The sequence below is a fragment of the Poeciliopsis prolifica genome, unplaced genomic scaffold (assembly GCF_027474105.1).
Source record: "Poeciliopsis prolifica strain line A6 unplaced genomic scaffold, Auburn_PproV2 SCAFFOLD020, whole genome shotgun sequence".
NCBI classification, from domain to species: domain Eukaryota; kingdom Metazoa; phylum Chordata; class Actinopteri; order Cyprinodontiformes; family Poeciliidae; genus Poeciliopsis; species Poeciliopsis prolifica.
In genome coordinates, this window is record NW_026562395.1 from 3,304,500 (window position 1) to 3,332,138 (window position 27,639).

The 27,639-nt window shown below is 38.9% G+C and overlaps 2 protein-coding genes and 1 long non-coding RNA gene across 4 annotated transcripts; 2 read left to right on the top strand and 1 right to left on the bottom strand.

Annotated features, from left to right (window-relative positions):
- Nucleotides 1-5,608: 5,608 nt before the first annotated feature.
- LOC129369022 (uncharacterized) lies at nucleotides 5,609-10,979 on the bottom strand. Its single transcript, XR_008606911.1, has 3 exons — nucleotides 10,875-10,979; nucleotides 7,878-7,931; nucleotides 5,609-5,705 (listed from the first exon to the last, which is right to left on the bottom strand). It is a non-coding gene; the product is annotated as an uncharacterized LOC129369022 (long non-coding RNA).
- fermt1 (FERM domain containing kindlin 1) lies at nucleotides 10,933-20,813 on the top strand. Its single transcript, XM_055044276.1, has 16 exons — nucleotides 10,933-11,098; nucleotides 12,627-12,780; nucleotides 14,055-14,152; nucleotides 14,576-14,711; nucleotides 14,842-14,982; nucleotides 15,733-15,916; nucleotides 15,995-16,097; nucleotides 16,213-16,320; nucleotides 17,764-17,895; nucleotides 18,081-18,130; nucleotides 18,431-18,555; nucleotides 19,216-19,322; nucleotides 19,422-19,646; nucleotides 19,738-19,862; nucleotides 19,961-20,102; nucleotides 20,213-20,813. Exons 2-16 carry the CDS (start codon nucleotides 12,630-12,632, stop codon nucleotides 20,384-20,386), a joined length of 2,001 nt encoding a protein of 666 aa, XP_054900251.1. The 5' UTR covers nucleotides 10,933-11,098; nucleotides 12,627-12,629; the 3' UTR covers nucleotides 20,387-20,813.
- A 677-nt stretch (nucleotides 20,814-21,490) lies between these two features.
- Nucleotides 21,491-27,639, top strand: trmt6 (tRNA methyltransferase 6 non-catalytic subunit). 2 transcript variants are annotated; one of them, XM_055044277.1, is made up of 12 exons: nucleotides 21,491-21,776; nucleotides 21,883-22,013; nucleotides 22,533-22,642; nucleotides 23,102-23,193; nucleotides 23,291-23,374; nucleotides 23,465-23,589; nucleotides 23,710-23,880; nucleotides 24,433-24,590; nucleotides 24,679-24,764; nucleotides 25,417-25,519; nucleotides 26,177-26,263; nucleotides 27,051-27,639. In XM_055044277.1, the coding sequence occupies exons 1-12, from the start codon at nucleotides 21,670-21,672 to the stop codon at nucleotides 27,192-27,194; spliced, it is 1,398 nt and encodes a 465-aa protein (XP_054900252.1). In that variant the 5' UTR covers nucleotides 21,491-21,669; the 3' UTR covers nucleotides 27,195-27,639. The 2 variants fall into 2 exon arrangements, with proteins under 2 accessions (XP_054900252.1, XP_054900253.1); XM_055044278.1 differs by having other exon boundaries at nucleotides 21,732-21,776; nucleotides 21,869-22,013.

Sequence of the window (27,639 nt, forward strand, 5' to 3'; positions counted from 1 at the left end):
TTTTGTTGGTCTAACACATAAGAGTCCTAGAAAATACATTGTAGTTTGTGGTTGTAACATGACAAAATGCAATAAATTTCAATGGATATGAATACTTTTGCAAAGCACTACAGTGTGTTAATATAAAAACATAAAATGGTATCTAAAGCAACAACTTTACTGACTGTAAGTTGCCACAGCATTGTCTAGACACCTGTGGTGGTGAAGAAAGGAACCAGACCATGCCAGCTGAGTCAGTCCAACGGGCCATGTGATGTGGGTCTTTATGAGAGGACACCTGCAGGACCGAGTGCCCCAGTCAGCTTTGTAAAAGCTTCGATACTGGGTGGGGGCAACAGGGAGAGAGCAACAGGGCCAGTTCCAGGTTTGGCCCTGAGGGCCATAACTATCACTCCAGTTCATGGGTTGCCTTTGGCCTTGCTAACTGTTCCATGAAATGGGCCCCAGAAACAGTGCAAACCTCCCAGAAACAGGCTGCTCACTGTTAACCAACAGTGAACTCTTTGTGTGAAAACTGTCAAAGCTGGCCTTTTCAGCACCGGTCCTGCCTTTCTTTTGAGTCTCAGCTGTGAGCAAACAAAACAGCCTTAAAGGTTTGCATGATGGTGAACTAGCTCGTCGGCTATTTGTATCTATGTTTGTGCCACTGAGAGCAATGGACTTTCTCTGTTCAGTCAGCTGGCCGTCGGAGGAGATGATAAGAGACCATTGTCAGACTTTAGAAAATGCAAAGTTAATGTGCAGTATGTTATTTGTAGTATCCTTAACATGGTATATTTTCAGAAATAAATAGACAGTAATGGTCTATATCATTATGTAAACATTTGTTTCAGTGTGCATGCTGGAAAATCCTGCAGTGTAAGTGGTTTGCAAGCCTGAAAATCGTATTTATTTAAGCAAATATTCTATGTGTTTTTGGGTCTCTGTTTGCATGCAATAAGTTTCTGATTTGTTTCCTACATACAGGTATAGGACCAAAACAATAAAAATGTCTCAAAACACTAAAGAAATATTTTTGTCTCTCCGTTACACAGAAAAGCAGTTTATTTCAAAAGAGTTTGACAGTGTTGTCAGTGCATAAAATGTTTAGTGAAAACAAAAGAAAACATTAAATGATATTTGTTGTAAGGTTTAATTTGAGGCTGAAATGGACCATCAAGTACCCCAGTGTTAATAAATTCCCCAGAAGCAATGTTCACTCTTACAGCTGCATGTAACACAAAGAAGCTATACAGCATGGCTAAAATGAGCTACAGCTACAACTGTCATGGAATGAATAAACGCTTCAATATATTTATTAAGGTGGATAAACTCTGCAATAACAGCCTTTTTTACTTTTTCTCCTGTTGGATGGAATAGAAAACCAGTAGCACTGGGCTTAACCGCGTTTCACTTTGCATAATCGTTCCCAAGGTTGCCGTTTTTTACTTCTAGGCATTCTGAGCCAATATAATTCAATTTTTGTGGCAAGGGCAAATTTTTGCAGCTCGGCTTTTGCTTCTAAACTAAGATGTAGTTTGGGTGAATGAGGTTTGTCTCGCCGCCACCACTGCTATATAGTCAAAGCGATATTCAGATTCACTTTCCTTCAACAACAACGCTGCTTCTCATCACACAAACAGTCAACATGCAAAGTTATGAGAAATACAACTTTCTCTGTTGCACTATGAAATATTTACCTAGCAACAAGGTGAACATACATAATCCTGAGCAACAAAGTTTCATTACACCTAAGTCAACATATTACTATGCACAAAGCTACATACTGGATGGTTTGATGGTAATGTGACTGTTTACTACATAGGAACAGATGACACCAACTAAATAGAGTCAAAGTCATTTACAGTTAGTTAAAATTCCCTGCTGAGAGGCCCTGTTAAATGTTTCTTCCACAGACTTTGCTGGGAAATATTTGCAATGGTTTCCATCCAAATGTGGGTCACTCAGTTCTGCATTCACGGCACAGGTGAGCTGGACCAGGTTTGTTTGGCTTTGGTCGTTGGCTGTCCTTTCCTTTCCACAGGACTGGGAAAGCAGCACCACAAACAGCTTGAGACAACAAGAGATGCTTTTGTCCAGCGTACCACAGCGAAATGACACAGCTAATCTACCTGCTGCCAATGTTGTCCAGGTCTCCTCGGACTGTCCCTAGAGGCCACAAGACCTGCTGCAGGCCAGTCAAAGACAGGCAGGAGAGTGAGAGCCCTCAGGAGAATAGGTAACACTGACAGCCAGTCATTCTGCAGTAGCATGCAGATGAAAACAACCTCTTTCACATGCCATGTTTTTTGGCTCCCAAGCCTATAATCATGCATGATTAGCTTAAGAACTCAATTCCGAGCTGGGTCTATTTCTTATTCCTGTCACACTGTCAGAAAATATATTTACCTACCATTTTCCCAACTGTCTCAAGACATGAAGGAGGCTTGAATGATCCATGGAAATTACGTTGGTGTGTGATATTTATTTTAAATATTAAAAACTACCTTTCAAACTGTGACATTTAGAAATGGAGAACTGTTATGATCAATTTTAAATTGGGATCAAATTGTTGAGGTTAAAGCATTTGAATGTGGCGTTACATCAGAAGGGTTCATTCTTATTTTATAATTTGCTCAATTTGTCAAAAATAGTTTTGCTAAACAATGCAATGTCATCCAGGTGATTCATTACATCCTTCTCTCCAACCTTTTGATCTTCCAACATTTAGAAGATGTTATTGATCAGGTTGATCAGGATCAGCTGGTGATCAGAATCAGTCGGTATTCCACTTTACCAGCAAGTGATTGGTGATCAGCCAGCCAGAAATAAAAAGAACATTTTCAATTTTTTTTCCTATATATCACTTGTAAGTTGTATCATGTCACAGTAAGTACAACACTCTTCAGTGTGGAAGTTGTTACTGAAGAAAGAAGAGGTCAGAATTACATCAAAGGAAGAGTAAAAGCTGATACAAGCATGTAGAAAGGAATCAGAGTCCTATAAAGGCATGTCAGCAACTCATTGAGGCTGCCGCTGGATTGAAACAGGAAAACAGATTAAATTAGAATCAAGCCTGAACCTACTACAATAAGGTTCACAGTTCAGTCTAATTTCATCTGTGATGAAAAATGTAAGGTTCTGTGTAAAACTCGACACTCTCGCTCCCACGGGGAATGATGTGTCTCCTGGATCGAGACACAGTGGTCAATGATTACAAACTGATTCCATAAGACTAAATTAGCAGTTCAATTAACTTAAGGGACCTGCTAATAACAACATGAGATGGCAAACCAAACTTTTTTCTTAGCTATCAAAAACGTTCAGGTACAGTTGGTTTTAAAAGGAATAAATTAGATATCATTTTAGTTATGTTTGAAACATCTGTTAACTTGGAGGAATTCACCTTGTTTGTAGATGTCTAGTGAGGCAGGTCTGTGTCCCGGTCCTTTTTTCAGAAAAATAAGATTTTATAAAGAACAAAAGAAGTTAACAAATTTGCTTATTCTGACTGGGTAATATATTTCCCCCAGAGTGTGAAAAAGCTTCCTACTACAATTGACTAGAATTAAAATAACACATTACTTAAAGTTTGTATTTTTGTCCCAATTTTGGCTTATTTAAACTTTGTAATTTTTTTATGACTATTTGCAATGAATTTTTCAAACAAAGTAAAATTTTGCTAGTTCAGGTCAGCTTGTTTTCTGCTATTGACAGCGGTCGCCATGAGGTCGTCTTGCTGCACCTTGCCATTATTCTTCACGTGAAAAATATCCAGTTAAGTCTTTTCTCTCTGTGCCCATCAGAACACTAAAACTGCTAAATATATTGTTTATTTGTATTTTTAAGGTAAAAAAAGAAAAGAGAAAAAGAAAACCGGTGTAGCGTGAAACTCTAAAGGTGTCACTCTTTAAAACATGTGAAATATATTCCTGGATTCAATCACCTTTCTAAAGCATATGCTTATTATAAAAACCCAAAATTGAATAAGACAGCCATACACAGCTGCTGGTCTAATTTGCTTTAAGCATGTACAAATAGGACGGCCCACAGTGACCATAAAAGTAGAGTGGAGGTTTTGCTCAACGCGGCACTTTTGTCTAACCAGAGGCAGAGGGACGCCTTCCAACCAACAAACAGATCACAAAAGGAAAAAGTAGCAAAAACACACACAGGGACTCTCACATGATGGTTAGAAATACAGCAAAATAACTCAAGAGGCTCACAGATCTCTTTTGCAGCACTGTTAACTAATAAAAAAAAATTCTATATGTGTTAAAAATGTTCAATTGAGCTTTGTTGACGTTTTAGGAGAGTGTCATCTACACATATCAGTAAACTCAAAAGTATTCATACTGCCTAAACTTTTTCACATTCAATTTAATCCAAATTACAGCTGCAAATATAAGTATATTACATTTGTCATTAGTTGGTCACAGAACAGGACAGTGAAGGACAGTGAAACCCGATTTTCAAATCGTGGTGTGCATTTGGATTCAGCCCTTTCAGTCAATCCTTTGTAGAACTGCATTTTGATGCAGTTACTACCACATGTCTGCTGGGATGTACATCTGCAAGCTTTGCAAGTTTAGCAAAATTGCATCCATTGGTCTTTGTAGAATAAACTATGCTTAGGCAACTTGACTGGAGAGTCAGAGAATTACATAAAGCCTGCTGCACATTTTTCACTTAATCTTACATTTGAATTTGGGGTCAATCTAACTCTGTGTTTCACAGTGAGATGGTGTCTTCAGGGTGTTGTGCTTAATTTTGGTCTAATTTGATCTGAGCGCGTTCTTCCACATGTTTGTTCTATCCCACTTGACACATTTTGAACTGCATTTCTTAATAACTACAGTTTTCTTGCTACTTGTCATACTGCATTACTCTGTGTTAGTTTACCACATAAAATATTATATCACAAAATTGAAAAGTTCATAAAGTGATGAATACTTTTGCTGCACACTGCAAAAGCCTATATTTTTAGTCTTTTGTAATAAATATTTTCTGAGCCCCTATGGATATATTTTTACTACTTTTTTAGAGTTGTTTCTCAGCTTAAAGCTGGCACCAATGTACCTCCTGTGTGTTGTCTATACAATTTATTGCACCATGAAAAGTTTTATTTGCTCTTGAACCATTTGCTCTGGAAACCCCCTGTGGATACGATGTGCTTTGTACATTTATATAAGTACACACTATGTTCCTGCACATTAATAGACACGCAAGGAAATATGCAAAACACACACAATCACCCACACAGCTGGATGTATATCTGGGATTTCCCTTTAGATACTGGAAAAATAACCAACTTCAAACAGTAAACTAGGTGCTAATGAACTGGATCCTGACAGGGTTTACTTTCCGCTAGCAGAGACCCAACCCACAATGGATCTATTCACGGTATCTCAGCCATGGAAAGTGTTGGTAAAGTAATCTCGCTAGAGTTTATGTGACCTTTTCTAACTCTCAGTACAGTTTTCTGTCCTCATGCCTTTGAGGTCGGGCCAAAAACAACACCGAACTGCATCAGCTGATACAAGCAAAGGCTACCTATTTTGTATACCAAAATGGCACCCATTCATAACTAGTTTGCAGATTGATGCGGGGAGGAAAGGAGCACAACGCCCTGCTTCCTGCTACGCCGCACCTGTGATTTCAGTCACGGTTACTCCAAGGTTACTTGTTTCTTCCAGGAAAGGCCATAGCTGGGGGGCATCTGACTGCTTTCGTGACCGTTCAGGAATCGTCGAAGAAGAACATGCAACAAAAGGAGACAATTTATAGGAAACAAAGCATGAATTGTTCTCCACAAAGCTACGAAAAAAAATAATCACAGTGCTACATATGGCTTTATTCAACAAGTCTTCAGATCGGAAATGTCAGCAGCTGCTTCAAACTTTCAGGCACACCTGCTGAAACTAAACAAAGAAGGATAGACAGAGCTTTTGGCTATAAAGGACACTGAAATTATCAGCTGTCATCCCTTTATGTCTTTGTCTTAGTGTCTGCCTGAGGAATACAATTACAATCTATCCATAAGTCTCTGTTCATTCACATATTTTTTATGCTTTCGGCAGCAAAACATAAACAATAAGAAATACAGTCAGTGACAGGTAAAGCTATACTCTGCTATGAAAGCTGTTTTACAGTAGCCACTTTTCAGAAAGAAGCACAATATTTAAATACCTGATACCCTGTTCCAAACCACACTTCAGAAAAAAAGCCTCTCTTTTAAATGTGAGGGTCACACTGCACCGACAACCTGTATTTATGGCTATCTGACCTGACACCATGAAAAAGTTTTATTTCTATCTGATGTTCCAAAGCAAAGATAAGGCCAACATGGGGGGGGAAAGTAACATTTGATGAAAAAAACCAAGATAAATGCACAAACTTGTATGTTTTAGCTTCACTTTTTAAATCTATTGAGAATATGGTGGCTTTTGGCTTCGTATGTGAACACATGCTCGTTTCCATAATGAATAAAATAGCCTTTCTCCAGAGACAGTCCTTCGTCACAGTCCGTCTGAGGAGAAGTATGAAGTCAGGCAAATACTAGCACTATTATAAACTTGATTGATGGAGCCTGTTTCTTTATTTTGTGTAGAACACATCTAGAAGTCTGCAGCATAAGAATAAAACAATTTTCTTGAAAGAAAAGTAGGAAACAGACATGCAATGGTTTTTACAGCTTCAAAGAACGAAACTGAATCCGACCTGTAACGCTTTCCAGCCCATAAGGCAGTGTAGCTTTGTTTCCCCAGAGCCCTGTGCTGTCAAGAGCCGCACTTCAAATTCTGCTTCTCATGGTTTCTGACCCCCTCAGCCTTCCATCCCCCTGGACAGAACCTGTGAGAGTATTTTGGACTGTATCCAAGGAGATGCAGGAATTGACGTGAACCGAATATGAAAGGTCAAGGTGAGGGGTGCACAGTAACGCTATGAAAACTACACCTTTGGACAATATTTACCCCTAAAATCCACATTATGTTTGATAGAGAGCCCTACATTCGCCTGTCAAATAGAACAGCGAGGTAAGGTGGGGGGTTTTTAATATATTTATTTCTCTGTTTCATCCATCCCACCTATCCACTATGTGCCTAAAAGAATAAATCCCCCCACCAACACCCCCAATTCACCTAACCCCCAAAGCGAAGGGCTCTGCAGCATGAATGGAGCATTGTGATGCTTCTCCGTCATGGCAGTGAATGTTTTCACTTCCATTTGATCCGTCGGCAAGGCTGCTAATTGGGTAAGCGTGTTCCCAGGTCACCGGGAGGTTTCTCTTTCAGAGCGCCAGCGAAGGCTTCTACAGATGTTGTTTCCCACCCGCTTCCAAGTGGGTTCAGACCAGCTTCAGGTAGTAGATGTAATTTATTGTGTCTGAAACCACACTCCAAAAGTTTTCCTTTCCTCGCTCTCCATCATCCCAAAGAGTGCAGTTTATCATTCTCCCAGGCACTGAAATAATGTTCGCTATTGTCCTTATTCTTGTGCTTGAACTCTGTGTACCAAGTTGCCAGCTGAATCCCTGGTGGGATGATGATGTGGACGTACTCTCCAGATCTTAAGGGCCCAAATTACACTATTTTCCATGTGCTGTTACATCAGTGTCAAGGTTTATGAGGTTCAGGGTTTATTTATTTGTTTTGTCATGGAATTTAAATTTCCTCTCTTACGCAAGCACTCAAGACAACCGTATGTGCCAGCACTAAACACAGCAAAGAGCAGAAAGCTCAGCAGACACATTCACAGGCACGTTTGCTACTCCTGTTCTGTAGGGTGTGGTCAAAATGGTCAAATTGTCAGAGAAAGTGTCCTTGAACTTGAATGTCTCTGGTGAAGTTTGTGTGTTAGCAAGCAACCACGAAGCTATGGTGTCCTTGAATACTCACCAGTTCTAGGAGTTGTTGTTTCTTTCCCAGCACCGGCACTCAAGATTGTCCTTCCTGTACAAGAAATATAAAGACAAGTTCATTCAATCTTAAAAAAAAAAAAAAATTACAAAAATGCTTATTGAGACGCTTGACTACTCTGAAAATCATAATCAAGATGATTAATATGTTTGTGTACATATAACCGATTGTTTTTTGTATTTTAATGCAAAGATTTTTATAGGAAGAAACAAGATTATCTTTATGCAGACAGACAGATGAATAAAAACTGTTGATCCATCTCAAAGCAACAACAGTGAATTGAAGGAAGCTGCAGGGTTGCCCTGTTTCTATTGGAAAACAAGAAAGCTTCCACTAAAAAGCTGATACTTGGGTCCCTTCAGTGACTTTTGTATGATCTAATGACGCCACCATGTGGTTGAGAAATGAAAACATTCACAATTTTCATTCAGGTTTCTGCAAAAAAGTGGAAGAGTGCAAAATGTTTAACAGATTTATATATAAAGAGGTTTTGATTAGTGGGTTTGTATTTCGCAAGAATACAAACACATTTTTGTATTCCAGAATTTTTATAATAATCAGCTGCACTAGTGGGAATATTATAACAGTTTAAACTCCTGTTTACCATTACTATGCATCATATTCAATGCAACAACGTGAAACATTGTTTTAAAATGCAGACCCAGTGAGGTAAATATAGCAAAATAAGTTATATGCAAGTAAACGCAGATTGTGGAACTTAAGCCAATAATGCATGAGTTGGTTACATGATGTTGGCTACACAAAGACTTAGGTGCGTCTAAATATATCCAAATTATTTAAATGTTAAATTTTCTGGTACACACAATGTAATGTCTTTTGATACAGTGATATATTTTAACCATTTATTTCTACTGAAACTGATAATAATAGCTTATAACTAATTATAACCCAAGTTGAGTTTGTCAAAAAAAAAAAAAAGATACAAACAGATTATTACACAAAGCCAATGCAAACATATTTTGTTACAGGAATGTTGTGCTTGTGTTATGAAATAAAAATAAAAAAACTCGAGTCTGTAATCAACGAAATTTGCAGACATAAAACGCTTGAAACAAATCAATCTGCATGTCATGAATCTGTGTAAGACATATTCATTTAAGTCATTTAGTTCCTGAAATTAACAACCTTTTTGATTATTTTCTCACTCTCTGAGGAGTAGAAATTTCACTAGAGTGCATTCCCAACTCTGATATTCCCAACTTAAGCCAGAAGGTGGCCCCCTCATCACATGTATTAACATAAAAAGAAATTACTACAAAATCGCAACAAAAACAATATATGACTGGCTAATTATCTGTGGGAAAACAAATATAATCAATGCAACTTAAATGTTTTTGTTTGTAAACAATATGGAAAGGATTAACTGAAGTGATTTATGGGATTTATCCATTGAAGAAGGTGTGGGCATTTAGAAGGTGGGCTGACTTGACTGAAGTGAAACATTACTCATCCTATTGTTGGCTTTTCTCTTTCAACAACAGTAAGACTTTTCAACCTTTCAGTTCCTCCATTTTAAAGGGGTGAATTCTAGTTCCTCTGTGTTTTCTACACACCAAAGAGAAAACCATTCAAGTTCAAAGAAAACACATTTTTAAATACATAGCAAATTTATGCTGCCATTTAGTCATGTTCAGTTCATACAAATTACTATATGCTTCTTCTTCACTAATGGTGTGTGTGTCGTCTTTTTTTACTAGATAAGATCCCAGTGATTGAGCTATTACATTACAAAGGCATAACTTTTTAAAAAGAAAAAGATTCACCACACCAATCATTTTAAAATGATATCCAAACAGTTAGAATTTGAAGTCTAAATCAGATCTAAATCAAATCTAAATTTTAGTTTTAAAAATAAATACAATATATAAAATGCACTGCAAGGAAGACAGTGTTTGAGTTACAACACTTACACAAAAGCTGCTTTGGTATTTATCGAGTGCAAAAACTGAATCTTTGGGACAAGATGGTAGTTTAGCCAAACATTAGGTCCTAAACTGGGACCCAGTTAGGCTGAAATAGGAAATATAAGAAACCAACACAAAGAGCACAATAACATGTACAGGTTTGATAATGACAAAATAAATAAAGTAAAAGAACTTTATTCTTTTACTTTATTTTAAAGTACTAAATTGTCTGTTATACTTTTGGATACCTGCTAAATGAGCACTTGGTGTTCCTGGGTTGTGCAAAGTATTGTCTCCTTTGTCTTTAACAGTACACAAATGTGCTATTTCACAGTTTTTCAAAGTATCTGGAATATTTTATCATCTCCAGTTCAGAAAGTTAGCCAAATCTGAACTGGATACATACAAACCCAATCGAAATTCTGAAAAAGCTCAAGATTTGTGAAAACTGCTTTGAGTGAACCGTGCTGCATAATTTCTTCGACCACGATTACTTTAGACAACCTTGTAGGTTGCTTTGCAACTCTGACAAAGTGAACTGAACCAATTTAATAGGTAACTCAGTCTTCCGCCTCTATAAATACTCCTTATGTCCCTCACTTTCAATAAAAATGCCAGCATGCACAACTTGCTGCTTTACAAACTCCTCATTAAAGATGCCACTGACTTTCTGCTGACCATCTGTAAGTTCACAAGTTTCACCCATGGTGGGGTAACATGAAGCTTCTCGATTTTTTAAAATTTGTATTATTTGGTAAAAGTCATGTGCTAATAGACTCATATGTTTCAAACGCATTGCTCAGTGAGGGCGTCACTTTATTACTGTACTGCACTGCAACTTTTTGAAGTCATGATTTTCTCGTTTATTGATATCGATATGTAAGGGCTATTTCTAAAAACCCCACACATAATTAATGACAGTATGAGCAGTTAATTAGAATAATACGCTTCCTTTCTACATATTCTCGCCTTCATTTGGCAATTTTCCTGACTTCATTTAACGTACAGAAACTTCTTAGGCCCTTATGACGTCACTTGTAAGTAAACTCACCTTTGCGACTCGTTACTCGTGTCGATAACGTGTCTATTCGGTCACTTCCTCCTACGTTTCCACCTCCTCTCCCTCTCCTACCTGTCTCAACTGGGCGTGTTTTTCTTCTTCTTCTTTTCTTCTTCTTTTTTTTTTTACTTCCGAGGGACCTTTATTCCCCAATTCATTTCGCTTGAAAAGAAATATTCTAAGAATAGTTCGCCGGCCGACAACTTAAAGCTGAGGTAAGAGCGCTTTCATACTCGACGTGACCGCGGTGGGGAATCACGTCCCCCCAGTTGTGTGGGGCAGTTAAACGCGCAGCTGCGTTTGGTTGGAGCTGGGAATCCCTCCGCACCTGAAGCTACCAGCCCAGCTTCGGTGTCGGGAGTCGGTGTTGGGCCAACAGAGGAGGAAGCGCATGAAGCGTCACGTATTGATGGGTTTTAATGAAGACAATAATAATAATAATGATAATACAGACCTTTGGGCAATTAAATAACCTAGAAACAACATAATATGTCGGAGAAAACATAAAACACAGAAACCCTTCAGCTGTGAGTTTGACAATGTCTGTGATTTTAACTAAAATGAGCAGGTTCATCAGACTGTGATTTACAAATGTCTGCTGGAGCTCAAACATTTCTGTCTGGGGCTTCAGATTCTGTTTTTGGAAAATGCAAAACTGTTCATGTGTAGTTTTAGTGTCATAGATCAGCTGTAAAAGAAGGTTTTATGTGTAATTCTACTTGTGTGTCATGCTTTTGTACAAAAACATCTGGATAAGTTGGTATTGGAGACATTTCCAAGTAGGAAATCCGTAATGTTCTTTTTTTTCTTCTTCTTCTCTTTTCCTGTTGCTAGTGCAATATTCTGTGTCCCAATTCATCATGCTCTAACACATCTCAACAAGCCTTCCCTCAGCAGGCTCACACTTTAAAACTGTACCCTGCAGCAGCACAAAGAGAATAGAGTGTGTTCATTAAATCAAGCCTCTTTGCAGTACAGCTCCACACAGCACTCTCTTTCAGTGAGCTGTGTGGGACAAGACGGAAACAAGGATGATCACATTGCTCTAGGTTGGGTTGTGTGAGTCTCTCTCTGTGTGTGTGTTTACTCACAGTGTTTCAGACTTCTGATTAACAAAGCCTGGTGCAGTGTGGGCTGATTGTTGTTTTCTACATTCCCTCTTGCACCAGATTCGTGTCCCTGCTCGTCACATTCCACAGCCATAGCCCTCTGTTCTCCTCCCCCCTATTCTTCTCCCCCGACTTGCACACTTCAAGTCTTTCATTTGTTCTCTTAGTTTATATAAAATCAGTCAATTGCCCGGTAGATCTTTGCCCTTTTGGAAAGGGAGTTCTGTAGCTTCATCTCCTCTTTTTTTTGTGGTTGTACCACCCTGCTTGTATGTTACACTGCTATTAAAAATGTATTGGCTTATACTGGAGTAGACAAGGGGGCTGCAGTATCATTGCAGAGACGTTGCAGTACAGTGAGACAAAGTTGTTTCACAAGTGGCTGGATACAGACTGCATGCGTCAGTGGAAATGTTAAGGACATTTAATCCACCAGCACTGTTTTTTTTATTTTATTTATTTTAACCTAAGACTTTCCGTATTTGCTTCCATACAAAATAGCTCAAGGAAAGACACATTTTAATGATGAAAACTTGAAATCTTAGTGCTCTTTTATTTGAATAAAAAAAATTGATCAATCAGTCCCAAAGCACATCATTTTTTTTCTCTGCCTTTTCAATGTCTTTACAACAAGGCCATGATCAAAGGGTCAGCGATAGAAGAAAAACCATGGCAGCTGGCTATCCAGGTGGATCAGAAACAAGGCGACGAGTCCATGAAGTTCAAACTCAGCGTGACAGGTGACTTGCACATCGGAGGACTCATGCTTAAGCTGGTGGAAAAAATTAGTAAGTGTCTAAGATCAATAAGAAATTGAACAAGCTGTGTGAATGTTATACATATTTATATTAATACACCATTTAGAACGTAATTTGCTGCTCAAGCATGTTGTGTTGAATTTGCCTTGTGTCTGCTGCTGCTGCTACAACAGCTGTGTTTGTCAAGCCACGCCTTTGTTTGCACTGTTTCTCTACAACGCCGTGCCATTGTTCAGCCACAACGCATCGGTATGTGTAGCCTTAGGGGCCAAAGTATATTCAGAGCCTTATCTGCTTTCTTTTTGCAGTCCTCTGTAAACATAGCGGAGCTCATGAACGTAATATAAGAGGGGACTTTTTTCGTGAGGTGGTTTAAAAATCATGTGATGTGAGAAGATGACTAAACGTCACGTCATCAACAGATGGATTTAAGCCCAGTATTACAAGATGATATCAGGTAGACTCAAACCACACCACCTACACACCAGTGGGTACAAAGAGTATTTCTGCTGCTAGCAGTTTTTAAGCACAACTCCAAATAATGAGCGGGTCAGATAAAGAGCGGTAATTCATGTAAACGAGCAGGCGGGGCAAGAAGTCTCGTCTAAAGTCTGCCTCGAGTCAAGTACGGGACACACCAAGCAAGAAGGTTTTCTTTTCAGATGAGAGCAAAATGGGAACTTTTTGACATATGTGAACTGCTATGTGTGGGTAAAAACTAACACGGTACACCAATCTGAACTCCTCAACCCACACCACGGAATATTGTGGCAACATTATGGCACTGATATATGGAAGTTGATCTCTGAAGGATGACCCTATGAAGCTTAGTGGGTCATCCTGGTTGAAAACTTGTTAGAAGTTGCAACTTTTGGCAGTACAATGACCCAAAACACGCAGGAAAAGCTACAAAGGAATGGTCTCGATACAAAGTTTTTGAATGGCCCAGTCAACGCTTTGTCTTGCAACTGGAGGAGCAAAAGGTGGTACTACAAAATACTCATTTAGGAAATAAGGAAACAATGTGTCCCTTTATTCCATCTTGACAAATATGCACTACTTTGGAAATGTTCTAACACATAAAATCCAATTAAGGTGCATTGAAGTTAGTAATGTGACAAAATGGAAAGGTTTCACAGTAATTTGGTAAGGAATTGTTTAAGTTATGCCTGGTCCAGATTTCACTGAGCTAATAAATAATTTGACCTACTAAGCTAAAGTATTTAGGATTTTATCTCTTGTTATTCTGCAAATAAAAGTTGCATAATAGTGAGATTAAATCTAGATTATGCGTTTGCCTACAGAGACTCAGCAGGACTGGTCCGATCATGCGCTGTGGTGGGAACAGAGGAAATGCTGGCTGCTCAAAACTCACTGGACATTGGACAAATGTGGGATCCAGGTAAACCGAATGACATAGCAATTCACAGTTCTTGCGGTTTCCCTGAAGTGTGTGCAAGCAGTCAGAGAGCTATCTCCTTGGGAATGTCTCTTTAGTCAAAGCATAATAGATAAATCCTGTGTGTGCTTGCAGGCTTGAAATGTGTGGAGTTGTTAGTTATAGCTGAGCTTGGAGGCTACTAAGCAAAAATCATATCCACCTTTGAATAGTGATACCTCATTTATAACTGTTTAGTGGAGCAAGAACCATCTCATGTTGACATTTATGTCCCAGTTGTTTAATAGCACACAACAATGAAAAATGAATTGTTTACCATGGCAAACACATATATGTCAAATTATTCCAAAATTAAATTCAATAAATATGTTTGAGAAAAGTTTATTTTGTTTTTTCATCTAAACTATGTGCAACTTTTGTCCACAGGCTGATGCCTTTCTGCGCTACACTCCCCAGCACAAACCACTGCTGCTGCAGCTGCCCAATATGAAAACCATCAGAATGACAGTCTGCTTCTCCAGTATGGTGTTCAAGGCAGTGGAGGAAATCTGCAGAATTCTCAGTTAGTTTATATGGTTCCTGAACATGGGACTTTTCTGTCCAACGAGAAAAAAATAAATAAAATTAGGACATCTTCTACTTTGCATATTCTGCTTGATCGCTCACAACTTTTCTTCTTTGCTCGTTTGTAGATATCAGAAGATCAGAGGAACTCTCTCTGCTGAAGCCTCCTGAGGATTGGAGCAAGAAGAAAAAGAAGAAAGACAAGAACTCTCCTCAGGAGGACCTCTGGGACATATGGGATGCACTTAACGTAGGACAGGGAGGAACAGGTACTTCAGGTTTGGTTCTGGTCAGGTTCAACAGGATAGCAATTAGATATAAAAGTGGTGTGAAACAATGTGAGAGCATTTATGTCTAAAGGATAGTTATCTTTTCTTTCAAAACAGTGCAATAAATATATATTTAAATCCAGTAAATTTGTAAAAGATTGACTAAATGTGACCAAGACATGGTCATCAACCTAAACTGATAGACAAAGCAGAGAGAACAATAGTCAGAGAAGCAAGCAGGAGGTCCTCTGGTTAATCTGGAGGAGCTTGAGTTGGAGAATCATTCGACGTGAAAGCTATTAACTATGTACACTTCAACTCTAGTCTTATTGGAAGAGACCAAAACTGAATATGCAGAATGCTTTGTAAGGAGGGATCCCCACACTGCACCCTAAACAAACTGAACCCACCTTGAAACATGGTGGTGGCAGCATTATGACGTGGGGATGCTTTTGTTTAGCGTGAACAGGTAAGATAGTTAGAGCTGGCGTGATGACGACCGAATTTAAAACTTCAGATATAAAGGAAGCAGCTGTTGGGCATTTGGATGCTGCTGCCTTTATATTGTCGTCATGCTTTGAACTGTTAATGTCAGTGTCACATTTTCATTCAGAATTTTGTTTTCTGTATTCATTTCTGCTAGCATACACCAGACAGCTAATCTAGATTCCTTTGAATATAAGTTAATAGGAAGTTAAGTTAAATCTTACTTTATTTCCCAAAATCTCACTGCGATTTTCAATAAATTAGGCCCTATGTACAATAAGACGATGACAGCAACCTATGACCCAGAGAACGGGATGCCCGTGTCTGCCACCAGCCTATGGTTTGGAGAAAACCCCTTAGCTGAGTCGCAGCCAAACCTACCGCCTGCAGAGCTGGCCAAGATATACAAGCCGCTGTCGCTTGTGGACAAAGCAGAGAACAACGGAGGGTAAGATCAGAAACCTTTCTGCTCGATTTATTTGTATTTTTATCCCCTCATCATCTAACTGCTTGTTGCGATCGACAGGTGGCTCGACTCGTCTCGCTCACTCATGGAGCAGGACATTCAGGATGATGACAAGCTGTTACTTCGCTTCAAGTACAATGTCTTCTTTGACCTCAACCCTAAAGTAAGATGTTGTTTTCCACTGGGGGGAGAAAAAAACCCCTGTGCATTTTATGTAGGAAATTCCCTGAAACAAAGACTGAAATGTGTAAACGCAAGGTTGTTTGTTTGAATTTCAGTATGATGCTGTCAGGATAACCCAGCTGTACGAACAGGCCCGGTGGGCCATCATGCTGGAGGAGATAGACTGCACCGACGAGGAAATGCTGATGTTTGCTTCTTTACAGGTGAACCTGGTGTCTACACTGTAATTGCACAAGTTGATAAAATAGCTGAAGAATGTTGGTGTTTTCATTTTGTGATGTAGTTCATTGCAAATTGCAAATAAATACTATTATAAGAATATAAACATTCACTTTATAATTTAACAAATATGAAAAAAGTACAACTTGTATTCCAATTTTCTGCATATTTCTTGATTTAGATGTAATTTCTTTCTTAACACCTTTCACCGTTAATGCTCTGCTATAAAAGGTACTTCTCTTTTTATTTTCTAACAAATCACCCATTTGTCTTTCAAAATAACCATCTTGTGTACAGTGCCTTGCAGATGTACTAAAACTTGTCGATCGCAGTATTTTTATGGGAGATTTACTATATTAAACAGAAGTCGAATCCATGTTCAAATGAGCTGACAAAAGCAATTGATTACAGTGGATCAAACTTAATTTTTGCTCTTTGTTAAAAAAATTAATGCATACTTTTCATTCTACGGCACAATAATTCACCTATTTGTGCTGTTTTATCAGAATGTGATTGTAACATAAAAAAAATGGCATAAAGTTCAAGGGTATGAATACTTTTAAAGGGGAATTGTATGAATTCCTTGTTGGCCTTTGATAACCAACATGATACAAATCGAAAATATCTGATATTGAAAAACACAAATTTTGTGGTCTGGATGGCTTTTTTTCATCCTGGGCTAAATAAGAAAATACAACAGTTAGATCCATAGAAACTCTTGCACAACTCAGACAAATTTGTTAAAAAGGTCAGAATCTGGGTTATTAAGATGTAAATGTACGACAGAAAATTACACAGCATGACCTATTAACATGAAATTTACACAGCAGGGGTTGCTTTTAAACTTGCACTGGAAATAAATGATTACAACTCTGTTTCATGCCAGTTTATCAATATGCATGATTGTTCCTCAGGGCTGCAGCAAATTTGACTAAATTGGGAGTGCATTGTTTTTATGCCTGGAAGCGCAAAATGAAGGGTACTGAGTTTGGTATGTAAATACGTGAGTAGACCTGTTTGGACGTGTGTTAAATCACACTGTGTGGGAAGACAAGACAAAGGGAGAGACCTGAATGCAGACATGAAAAGGAGTACCTTAAGCTTGTACATTAATCATTTTTGCTCTTCCACAAAAAGTGCTGAAAGAATCTGATAATTACCAAAAGTTCAAAATCTAATCTACACTGTAAACAAATCTCAGTCGTCATCAACTCTTTTTGCCATGGCAAAAATGAAGAAAACAGTAAATCTAATAGAGGGTGTCTTGACCTACACACTACTGCAAAGGCTGACATGGACAAACAGTTCTCTGACTCATGCCAGTCTTTTTTAATTACTACATTACAGAAATGACATGACAGAAACTCCTTGGGATTTTGTGAGAGAACTCTTCCATTTCTCTAATAAAAAGAAAATGTCTTTCTCAGTATCACATTTGCAAACTGACCATGTCAACTGAGCCGCTGGACAACTCCAGCGAGCCAGAAATCGATGAAGTGGAGGCTGCCCTGTCTAACCTGGAGGTGACCCTTGAAGGTGGACACACAGACCGAATTCTGGTAAATATGTGTTTGTGAACCGTCAACCACTGTTGTGAAAGCCAAGTAAAAAAGAATTCGTCTTATTTTAGTCTTTAGTTCCAGCAGAACATTTGGTTTCAAATTGCTACTGTTAGGTATGACTTTACCAATTTGTTCCAAGATGATGTAAAACAGTGACTGAATTTTGTTTTTCTTGCCTCCAGGAGGACATTACCGACATTCCAAAGCTGGCAGACACCCTGCGGCTTTTCAGGTAAAAAAATGTCCTACAAGCATCATTACTGAGGCGTGTCGCTACCATATTTAGCTTGGTTTGTGTTTAGACATTTGTAGGGGAAGTACAGCTGGTCATATTTATTTGCTTAAAAGGTTGTTGTCAAAAGATTCTATCGTTCACATGCATGTCTTGGTTTGTTTTAACAAATTAAGCAGCTTTAAGGGCGTTTGGGTAAATGTTCTGTAGGAGCAGTTGGTATTTATTAAACAAATATTTCAATCTTATCAGCTGTTCATGTTGTTTGGGTTCTACTGGTGTGTGTGTCTGTCAAAACAGGCCCAAAAGATTGACCCTGCGACCATACAAAGAGTATTGGTTTGTGTTCAAGGACACCACTATCTCCTATTTTAAGAGCAAGGAAGCCTCCAGTGGAGAACCAATCGAGCAGTTGCAACTTCGAGGTCAGTGGTTAAAAGAATTAGAAACTAGCGTATTAGCACTTTGAATTTGAATTTATGCCATTGATGTGCAGGATCACAGAAACTGGAAAGGTCCCAGATCTTTCTCTTTATTCGACAGTTTCTGGTAACGTATTCATACCATTAGACATTACAACAGCAGATGTCAATGTGTGCATCTTTTGAGAGAGACCAACACAAAGGGAAGCATGATTGTGAAGTGTAGGAAAAAATATACTAAATTTTTAAAAAACTTTTTCAAACAGTCTGTAGTGAACCCATTTAACTCTAAAAAGAATCCAGTGAAATCATTTTCTAATTATTGAGTAGAGGCCACCTTCGTGAATTTTTATATCTGCTGTTTGAAAGATTCAGATGTTCGATAACATCAGTAAACGAACAGCATTATGAACACCGCAGAAAACATGAGAAAAATCAGGCATAAAGCAGCATTAGATTGAAAACACAACTGCCAAGAATTGGTTGTATATTTAAATTAAAGGCAAGAAGAGCTTTAATCAGAGAATCAGCCATTAGGCTTGGTGTAACTCTGGATGTAATGCAGAGATTCACAGCTTAAAATGGAAAGTTTGTCACCAGAACAACTATTAGGCATTACTTTTATTCGTTGCTGTATTACATTTCTTCAACTTGAATTCACAGGATGTGAGGTGGTCCCAGATGTCAATGTCACAGAGAAAAAGTTCGGCATCAAACTCCTGCTTCCAGTCGCCGACGGGATGAATGAAGTGTATATCCGATGCGATAATGTAAAAGCCCACCTGCTTCCCTAAGAGTTTTACTGTATCTATTTTAAATGAGGACCTCACGTAAGTATGTCTTTTTGAATCTTCTTCTCTCCTGTGTAGGAAACACAGTATGCTAAGTGGAAAGCTGCATGTATCCTCGCCTCTAAAGGCAAAACAATGGCATACAGCTCCTACAAGACAGAAGTGAAAAACATCATGTCGTTTTTGCAAATGAAGAGCTTGGCGCCCCCTCCTGGTCAGGCGGCTCCAGACCTTGATGCCATGGAAATGAATGCAGAATGTTTTGTTTCCCCTCGCTATTCCAAGAAGCACAAGACCAAGCAGGTTTGCTTGACAGATGCCTCAAATTCATCTGATTTTACTAGCAGCTATGCTAAATTTTATTGCTAAATCTGCTTTGCATGGCCGCGTCAAGCTGACAGCGCGGATCCTGGAGGCCCAACAGAACATAGAAAAGCTGTCCTTGATAGAGGCCAAGTTGCGCTTTATCCAGGCCTGGCAGTCTCTTCCAGAATTTGGCATCAACTACTACATTGTCAGGTAGTGTGCAAATATTTTTGTTTTGCAACAACTACGCAACTGGGGTCATGTTTTGTTTAAACCATATATTTTGAATATTATATTTACTTGCATTTCAGATTCAAAGGTAGCAAGAAGGATGAAATTCTGGGGATTTCATATAACCGCATGATTCGTATTGACATGTCCTCTGGCATGCCTGTCACCACATGGAGGTTTGCCAACATGAAGCAATGGAACGTCAACTGGGAAATAAGACAAGTGAGACTTCATTCCTCATGAGGAATGTAAACGTTTTGGAGTGTTTACTCCCACACAACACTGCTTCATGAGATGAAAATAAATCAGTAATATGTTGCATGTAATTTCAGGTGACCATAGAATTTGACCAGAACGTGATAATAGCCTTCTGCTGTGTGAGCTGCGACTGCAAGGTGGTCCACGAGTTCATTGGTGGTTATATCTTCCTCTCCACCCGATCAAAAGACCAGAATGAAACACTAGATGAAGAATTGTTCCTTAAACTTACTGGAGGCCAAGAATAACCTAAGAGATACATGATTGTCCGTTTCGTACTGACGTTCTTGTTCATATTAGCATGAAACTACCACTACAATATTAACTATAAGCCTCGAACAAACTGCTGCAAAAAAACATCACAGACACATATTGTCCTTCACAGAACCATTTAATGGGTTTTACCACTTTTTTTGTCATTTATGCACGAAATAATGTTGTCAATGTAATTATGTTTGGATTGTCTTTCTAAAACGAGTGGATGAGCTGATGCGTGAGAAGCTAGCTCTTTTTTAATGTCAAATATTTCTTAAAGTGACAAAATTTGAAAACATCGCAAAGCCTTAAATTCAATTATGTTCCATTCTTCTTCAAAATGTGTTTATTTTCTTTTGTTCATCAGTTTTGTTGAGCTGTGTTTACAATGATGAAATATAAAATGTCTTCTACTACGTACTTTGAAGCAGATAATTTGTCTTATTACACTACTGAGTTGAAACAAGATATTGACATACACTATGTTCAGTCCCTGACATAAAACCATAATACACTTCTGATTTAGGTGAATTAGGATTATTACAATTATATTTGATAGTTGAAAGAGTATGATACTAACTAACAGTAGGACTTGGATGAAATGTTTTGGGTAACAAAATATAATAAATATATAATTGTTTTATTTATTCATATCAGCATAAAGCCAAATGCATCTCCAACTGCAGTCTATTAGAGAAATATTATACAAATTTAATGTCAGGAAATAAATGCGTAAAAACTTTGAAATTATATATTTACAAATTAATAAATGCCCTCAAAATAATATAGTTTTAATTTGTTTATTTTATTTGTCTGTTGGACATCAACAGAAATTAGCATATATTTAACTAATGTCTCTTGCATATTTAAATATTACAGTTGGAAAAATTACACATAAAAAAATTATTTCTCCCAGAGGAAAAGTTATTTCTTATTTATTTATTTTCTGTTCAGTTGTAGCTGCAGTGCTCTTTTTTTCTTCTTCTTCCCTTAAGCTCGCGCCTTGCGCCTATTGGTCAGAAATATGATTGACGTTCACTCGGCCAATCAGTGGCACCTATTCCGAAACGTCATTCCGCTTTTGTTGAACACGTCATTGGAAGCTAGGGAAGTGAAAGCTAACACGTGTGAACGTCAATTTAAGACATTTTTGTTTACAGCTCAGGGTAATTCAGTGCCTTTTTATGCCTCCACTTGTTTAGAGCGCTTTTAAAGATTACGCTGAAGGCGGCGTTTCTCCAGCAGCCGCGTTTTGAGCTGCTTTGCAGAGTTTATTATGGCTCGGAACGAAGATGACGATTATGAGTACAGAATCAAAGAGGGAGACCACATAGTGTTGAAAAGAGGGGACGTCTACAAAGCGGCGCAAATTCAGCGGAAGAAGTAAGTCTGAAATGTTACACTTTCAGTTTATTGTGCGATAAGTCCTTATAGAGAGGGGCGCGCTGAGTTTGCCTGGTGACGGCGATTGACAGGACTTGGTTTGCAGAAAGGTGATCTTTGAGAAGCAGTGGATCCTGCTGGATAACGTGGTGGGACATCTGTACAGCACCACGTTTGAGGTTGCCTCCGGAGGAACATTGCAGCCGAAGAAAGACAAGGAGTCGGAAAGCTCCACAGGTGTGCCAAACAATTACGATCTGACTTTCATTTTTCTCCCCATGGTAGAGTGGTAAGAAGGGAATATGCAATAGTGGTAGATTTACACTAACCTTTCTTTGCCAAGCTGAAAACTGAAATTCTGAGGAACTTTCAAAACTAGGGAATGATGAAAATATGCTAATCAGATAAGACTGGATAGTGAATAAAATAAATCTGCATAAAATATTAGTGAACGACACACAAAGAAAAATGCTGAAGGATCAGGTTGCTTCATTTAGTTTTAAAGGCGTATTCAGGAATTATTGATACAGTGATACATTCATCAGAATTGACAACCTGGCCAAATTTGTAATTTTCCATCAACAAAGTCAAATTTACACAAATATTAAATTCAAAATGAAGAAAATCTGTCTTTGCATCCAGGTATTTTTAATACCCCTTGACAGATTTTGTAAATAGATACATGGTTAGATGCAGAGGTCCTGATGAGCTTTTCTTTTGTAACTGTGCTTCACTGTCTCTCCGTGTGGCTCCTAGATGTGAAGGTGGCAGGTACGGACAACAGAAACATCATTGACGATGGAAAATCACAGAAACTCACCCGGGACGACATTGAGACGATGAAAGAGCAAGGTCTGAAGAACGAGGTACAAATGTAACTTGAACAAAGTCACTGAGCAGTTCCTCTCTAAAAATCCACAAAGACACAAATCGTGTTTGCTCATTTATGAGGGAGATTATACCTCACTCAGCGATTCTTCCTTCTTGCTCACCTAAGGATGGAGAAGAAGAGCCAGAAAAAAACTAATTGATGACAAACAACAGTCATGAAACACGCTCAGCTCTAATTTTTAAGTCTTGGTCCTTCAGTTGCAGCTCCCAAGGACATTGTTGTCAATGTATCTAATTTCTGTCAAGGTCTGGCACATTTACTAATCTGAAAAAGGTCAGACTCCCTTTCCAGGTAATCAATCCCCAATCAGAATTGGTCACGCATTAAATCGTCTGATATTGATCTCCAACTGATTTCTCAGCGTATATTTGGTTCATAATGAACTGAAATGATGAGAGTTAATGCATTATTATTTTATTTGTGTGCACCACAGGAAATCATTCAGCAGCTCATAGATAACAGTTCAACATTCAATAATAAGACTGAATATGCCCAGGATAAGTACATTAAGAAGAAGAAGAAAAAGTGAGTCACAAACACTCAAAACTGTTGCAGGCATCAATCAGTGTACTGTGTTAATGCTCCTGGTCTCATCGCCTGTTCTCGTCTCACTCCCTCCCAGGTATGAAAACACAGTGACGGTTCTGAAACCAACCTGCCGCGTCATAGCCATGATGTACCACGGCCGTGAACCCGGGAAGATCTGGTGAGACTGCACGTTGACAATCGGCAGGGTTTTTGAGAGGATGAAATGTCGGTTTGATTGCAACGATGTGTGCGTTTCCATGTGATGCAGCCATCTGCGGTACGACACGCTGGCGCAGATGTTGACTCTGGGAAACATCCATGCTGGCAGTAAAGTTCTAGTGTTTGAGACGTGTGCTGGACTTGTGCTGGGAGCCATCATGGAGAGAATGGGAGGCAGGTTTTCCTCAACAAGCCATTCTGTGCACCATCCACGCTTTAAAGAGTTCAGCGGAGTTTGACCGAAGCCTTTCTTCTGCCCTTTATGTAATTACTTTCTCTTCCCTCCCCGTCCAGGCTACGGCTCGGTGATTCAGATGTACCCAGGAGGTGGGCCGGTCCGGGCGGGGGTGGAGTGTTTTGGCTTCCCCGCACATTTTCACGATATGCTGCATGAGTTTCCCATCTGCCACGTCAACGCTTTGCTGGCAGGCACCCTGGACACCAGTGCCAAAGACCCCACTGCTGGTTGGGCATTCTTTCATCACTTTTGACAGATTTACTACAAATTAGAGCTGAACTGCCAATAACATCCAGGATTTATATATCTTTTGTTTTGTTTTGTTTTTCACTTGCGCCTCTACAAAAGGTGTTCATAACCTTTCAAGTTTTTCTCACTTTGTCACTTCACAGTGGCTCCTCCATGAAATGTTCAGTGGGGTTGCCACTGAAACTTCGGTGTATGTTATTGGATGTTTGTCTATAAATACAAAATGATGCATAATTATAAAATAGAACACAAACTGACTCAATTACCATCTGTTGTTTGCTTACCATCTTTGCTTAAAACCTTTAGTATGGTCGAATATACTGCTGATGCTCAGCTACTGTGTTTTTAAAAAGCTCCCTGTCTAATGTGTTTAGGTTTGATTACTTTGAGACGGTAAAAGTGTTATTTTCATTGTTCTGTTTTCAGAACTGCTTAGCTTGACTTCCCAGATCAGGATCCTCATTCTGTTGCCCTAAATTGTCTCCATTTATTTATGTGGTTGCTGTGCTTTATCTCTTCCAACATTGCAGAAGAAAAGCAGCACTTGAATGCAGCTGCAGAGCAGGAGCAAATCCAGCCTGGGGCAGAACAGCAGGAAGGCTCTCCAGCCAAGGAGAGGATGGAGACAAACGCCGGCGATGGTCAAGACCGGGAGAAAATTGAGAAGGAGAAACGCCAAGAAGCAAAAGTATTTTAACGCCACACCGCATTCTGCTAATTATCTATCAAATTAAAGCGATGCGTGTTTTGTAACTGGACTGCTTTTCCACTTTTAGGCTCAGGAAAGGAAGGTGAAGCTGGAGGAGAAGCGCCGGAAGCTGGTGGCCACAGCTGCCCTGCTGGAAGGCAGAAACGCTGACGGGTTGGTCTCCGATTCTTCGCCTCTGCGTTCAGATTCGTTTCTCTGCAGCACTCTGCTTCTCTCAGCAGCAGCCTCCTCCTCCCGTCCTGGCCCAGTGTACCAAGCAGAAGCCATTACGACACATTCACAGAGGGGAAAAATTATGAATGATTAAATCATTAACTATGTCCATAATAGTAGTTAAAAAAAAAAAAAAAAACGCCTTTCTCTGGGCTGGAAGTGATTACTGTGCAGTGCTCTTCCAAGGTGAACAGATTGATTGCTTTGCAGTTAACTCCCATGTTAAATAAAAGACCTTATAGCTTTTATGACTGATGGCTGAGCCATAAGAAGCTGACATCTCTGCCAGAAGTACAAGTATTGATCTTGTTCACTCATAGACTTTTCTATAACATACAGGCTTTACTGGAAGCTATAAACAATAAACAGAGCACAGTTTTCCTCTCTGTCCTAAGTCAGCCTTTTCGACAGCTTCTCGCGCAGCTGTAAGATGGTTTGTGGGTATTATGTTGCTTGAAGCACTGATGAGTTGAATTACCATCTTGCCGTGTTGCACTTTTCCAATTACATAATGTGCTGTTGAAACCGCTTTCTTTCGTTAGACATGTATGTTTGATCATCTGTTTGTTTTTTTTTGTCCCCTTGCTTGCAGGTTGGTGATAGCAAGTCAGTTTCACCCTTGCTCTGTTCTCTTGGGGTTGATTAAATTCCTCTCCCCTTCTCGGCCTTTTGTAGTCTTCTCTCAGTTCAAAGAGGTAAGATAATTCATGTTTCTACTTCTTAAGAATAAATGTTTATGTTGCAAAGATAATCATATCCCTTGGACTCAAACTGTCTTTTACAGAGGATCAACTTTTTGAACAAAAGTCCTGAAAAGTCCCTTTTCAATTGTAAAAAGAAAAAAAAAAAAACATGAACACTGCACATGACCTTGAACACACTGTTCCTCAGTGTGGAACATGGTGGTGGCAGCGTCATGCTGTAGGGATGCAGAGGAGAATAGAGATCATTTTGTTTTATCTTTAGATGTGCAAAGCTAGTGGTGATTTACCCCTCCAAAAAAACTTGAAGTTACACTTTTCAGAAGTTTATTCACAAAAGGTCTGTTTTACTTATTTTATTTTTTTATGTTTAAATTGCACACTATTTTATGTTACTCAGTCACATTAAAATTCATTGAGGTTTCCATTTCTAATGTGACAAACCGGAAAAGTTCAGGATGTATGAGTAATTGTGTCTTTGGAGGATAATTTACTATAGGGGAACAATTTAAAATAATAGCTAGTCTGTTTTTTTTTTTTTTTTTTTTTTTAAGATGTCTCATTCAATATCACTTGACTTCCTGTAAACGTATAAATTAATGTATTTTTTTATTTAAATCCTTTTGTTCTTTTCTGACTCCACGTCTTCAGACGCTAATTGAGTGCTACACAAAACTAAAGGAACAAGGTGGAACTGTCAACCTCATGCTCACCGACACCTGGCTCAGGCATTACCAGGTAAATGCCGCCACCGTGAATAAATACTGCATTGTTTGGTGTAAAATCCAGTTGGATCAGATTCAGTGTTTTACTTGTCAGGGTTCCTACACGGTCAGGAAAAAGCATAAAGTTCATGCCAGCTGGTTTCCTGATCTGAATACGTATTCAAAAAGAGTTTGTGAACTCCTTTTTATACGCATTTTATGTATGGACCTTTATTCCCTATCCAGTTATCTGCCTGATCAAATCAAAATCAGCATTTCTAATAAGAACCTGCAGCTGTCAGATTGCTTTTCTTCTCATTTTTTATTTAAAAATAATAAAAGCCATTCATTATTTGTCCATCTAATAAGCCATGTATCCACTGTTAGCCATGGTGAACCTTTATTTCCATCTCGAAATTTACTGAGAAATGTGTTAGTACATCTAAATTGTAGAATTCTGCATCAAAAATATGTAGGAAAAATGTTTTTTAATAGTCTCCAATTATATAATTTTGCACTTCTGATGTTTGGTTTAAACCAACATGAGCATCATTGGTTTGCAGAGCAGTTAGTCATATTTATAAGCATATCATAATTTCTGCACTTAGTGTTAGAATTAGCAAATTGACTGTAAAACATAATGACGAAACATCCAGCTTAACCTCTCATTTTCTGTCACTTCGTTCATCTTTTTACACTTGTGTAAATACTCCATTTAAAAAACTTTTCTTTGCGCCAGTTTGTGGTACAAAGTAGAGAACAGGCGGGCTTGTTTCTCCCAGAGTTAATTCCTCCCGACTTGTCTCTTGTTTTGTCTCCAGGTGTTGCCTGACAGGACACATCCTCTGCTCCTGATGAGCGGGGGCGGGGGCTACCTCCTCTCAGGGACAACCGTGGCCACGGACCACTCCGAACCGGCAGCCGAGGAACCAGCTCCAAAGAGACAAAAAGTGGAAGACTCCTAGGGGCGAACGCATGCAGAAGGATCCGATCTTCTCCGAGGCACGTTGGTGTCACCTGCAGGGACTTTGCTCCAGACTCTGTCGAACTGAAGTGACACCGCTGCAGAAAAGGAGACTGGGTGTCTGGTTTGTGTTCATCAGAACACCTTCTCCTGTCTTTGTCCTCAGATCAGCTGAGAGGTAAAGTGTAACCCTAGAAACACTCCATGTGCTCCTTTATGTAAGAGATGGCTGAATTCATTTCTTTTAAGTGACAAGTTTGTGTTATTTCCCTTGACAGCTATTGCTGAAGTTGTATTTTATTTAGTAACTTCCTATACAATTCAGTTGCTATTGTAGGTTTATTTTATCTACTTCTGGATTTATACACAGTAAAAAAAATCACTGGAAAATAAACGGTGGAATGTGAACCGCATCAATTCTGGAAATAAATTCGACTTTGATTTGG

What these genes read in the sequence shown, in the direction of transcription:
- fermt1 (XM_055044276.1), top strand. Translation starts at nt 12,630, where the DNA reads ATGATCAAAGGGTCAGCGATAGAAGAAAAACCATGGCAGCTGGCTATC. An exon ending in CGAGCAGTTGCAACTTCGAG is followed by an intron (nt 18,556 to 19,215) that starts GTCAGTGGTTAA and finishes TTGAATTCACAG; the next exon opens with GATGTGAGGTGGTCCCAGAT. An exon ending in TCAACTGGGAAATAAGACAA is followed by an intron (nt 20,103 to 20,212) that starts GTGAGACTTCAT and finishes ATGTAATTTCAG; the next exon opens with GTGACCATAGAATTTGACCA.
- trmt6 (XM_055044277.1), top strand. Translation starts at nt 21,670, where the DNA reads ATGGCTCGGAACGAAGATGACGATTATGAGTACAGAATCAAAGAGGGA. An exon ending in GGAGTCGGAAAGCTCCACAG is followed by an intron (nt 22,014 to 22,532) that starts GTGTGCCAAACA and finishes TGTGGCTCCTAG; the next exon opens with ATGTGAAGGTGGCAGGTACG. An exon ending in ATTAAGAAGAAGAAGAAAAA is followed by an intron (nt 23,194 to 23,290) that starts GTGAGTCACAAA and finishes ACTCCCTCCCAG; the next exon opens with GTATGAAAACACAGTGACGG.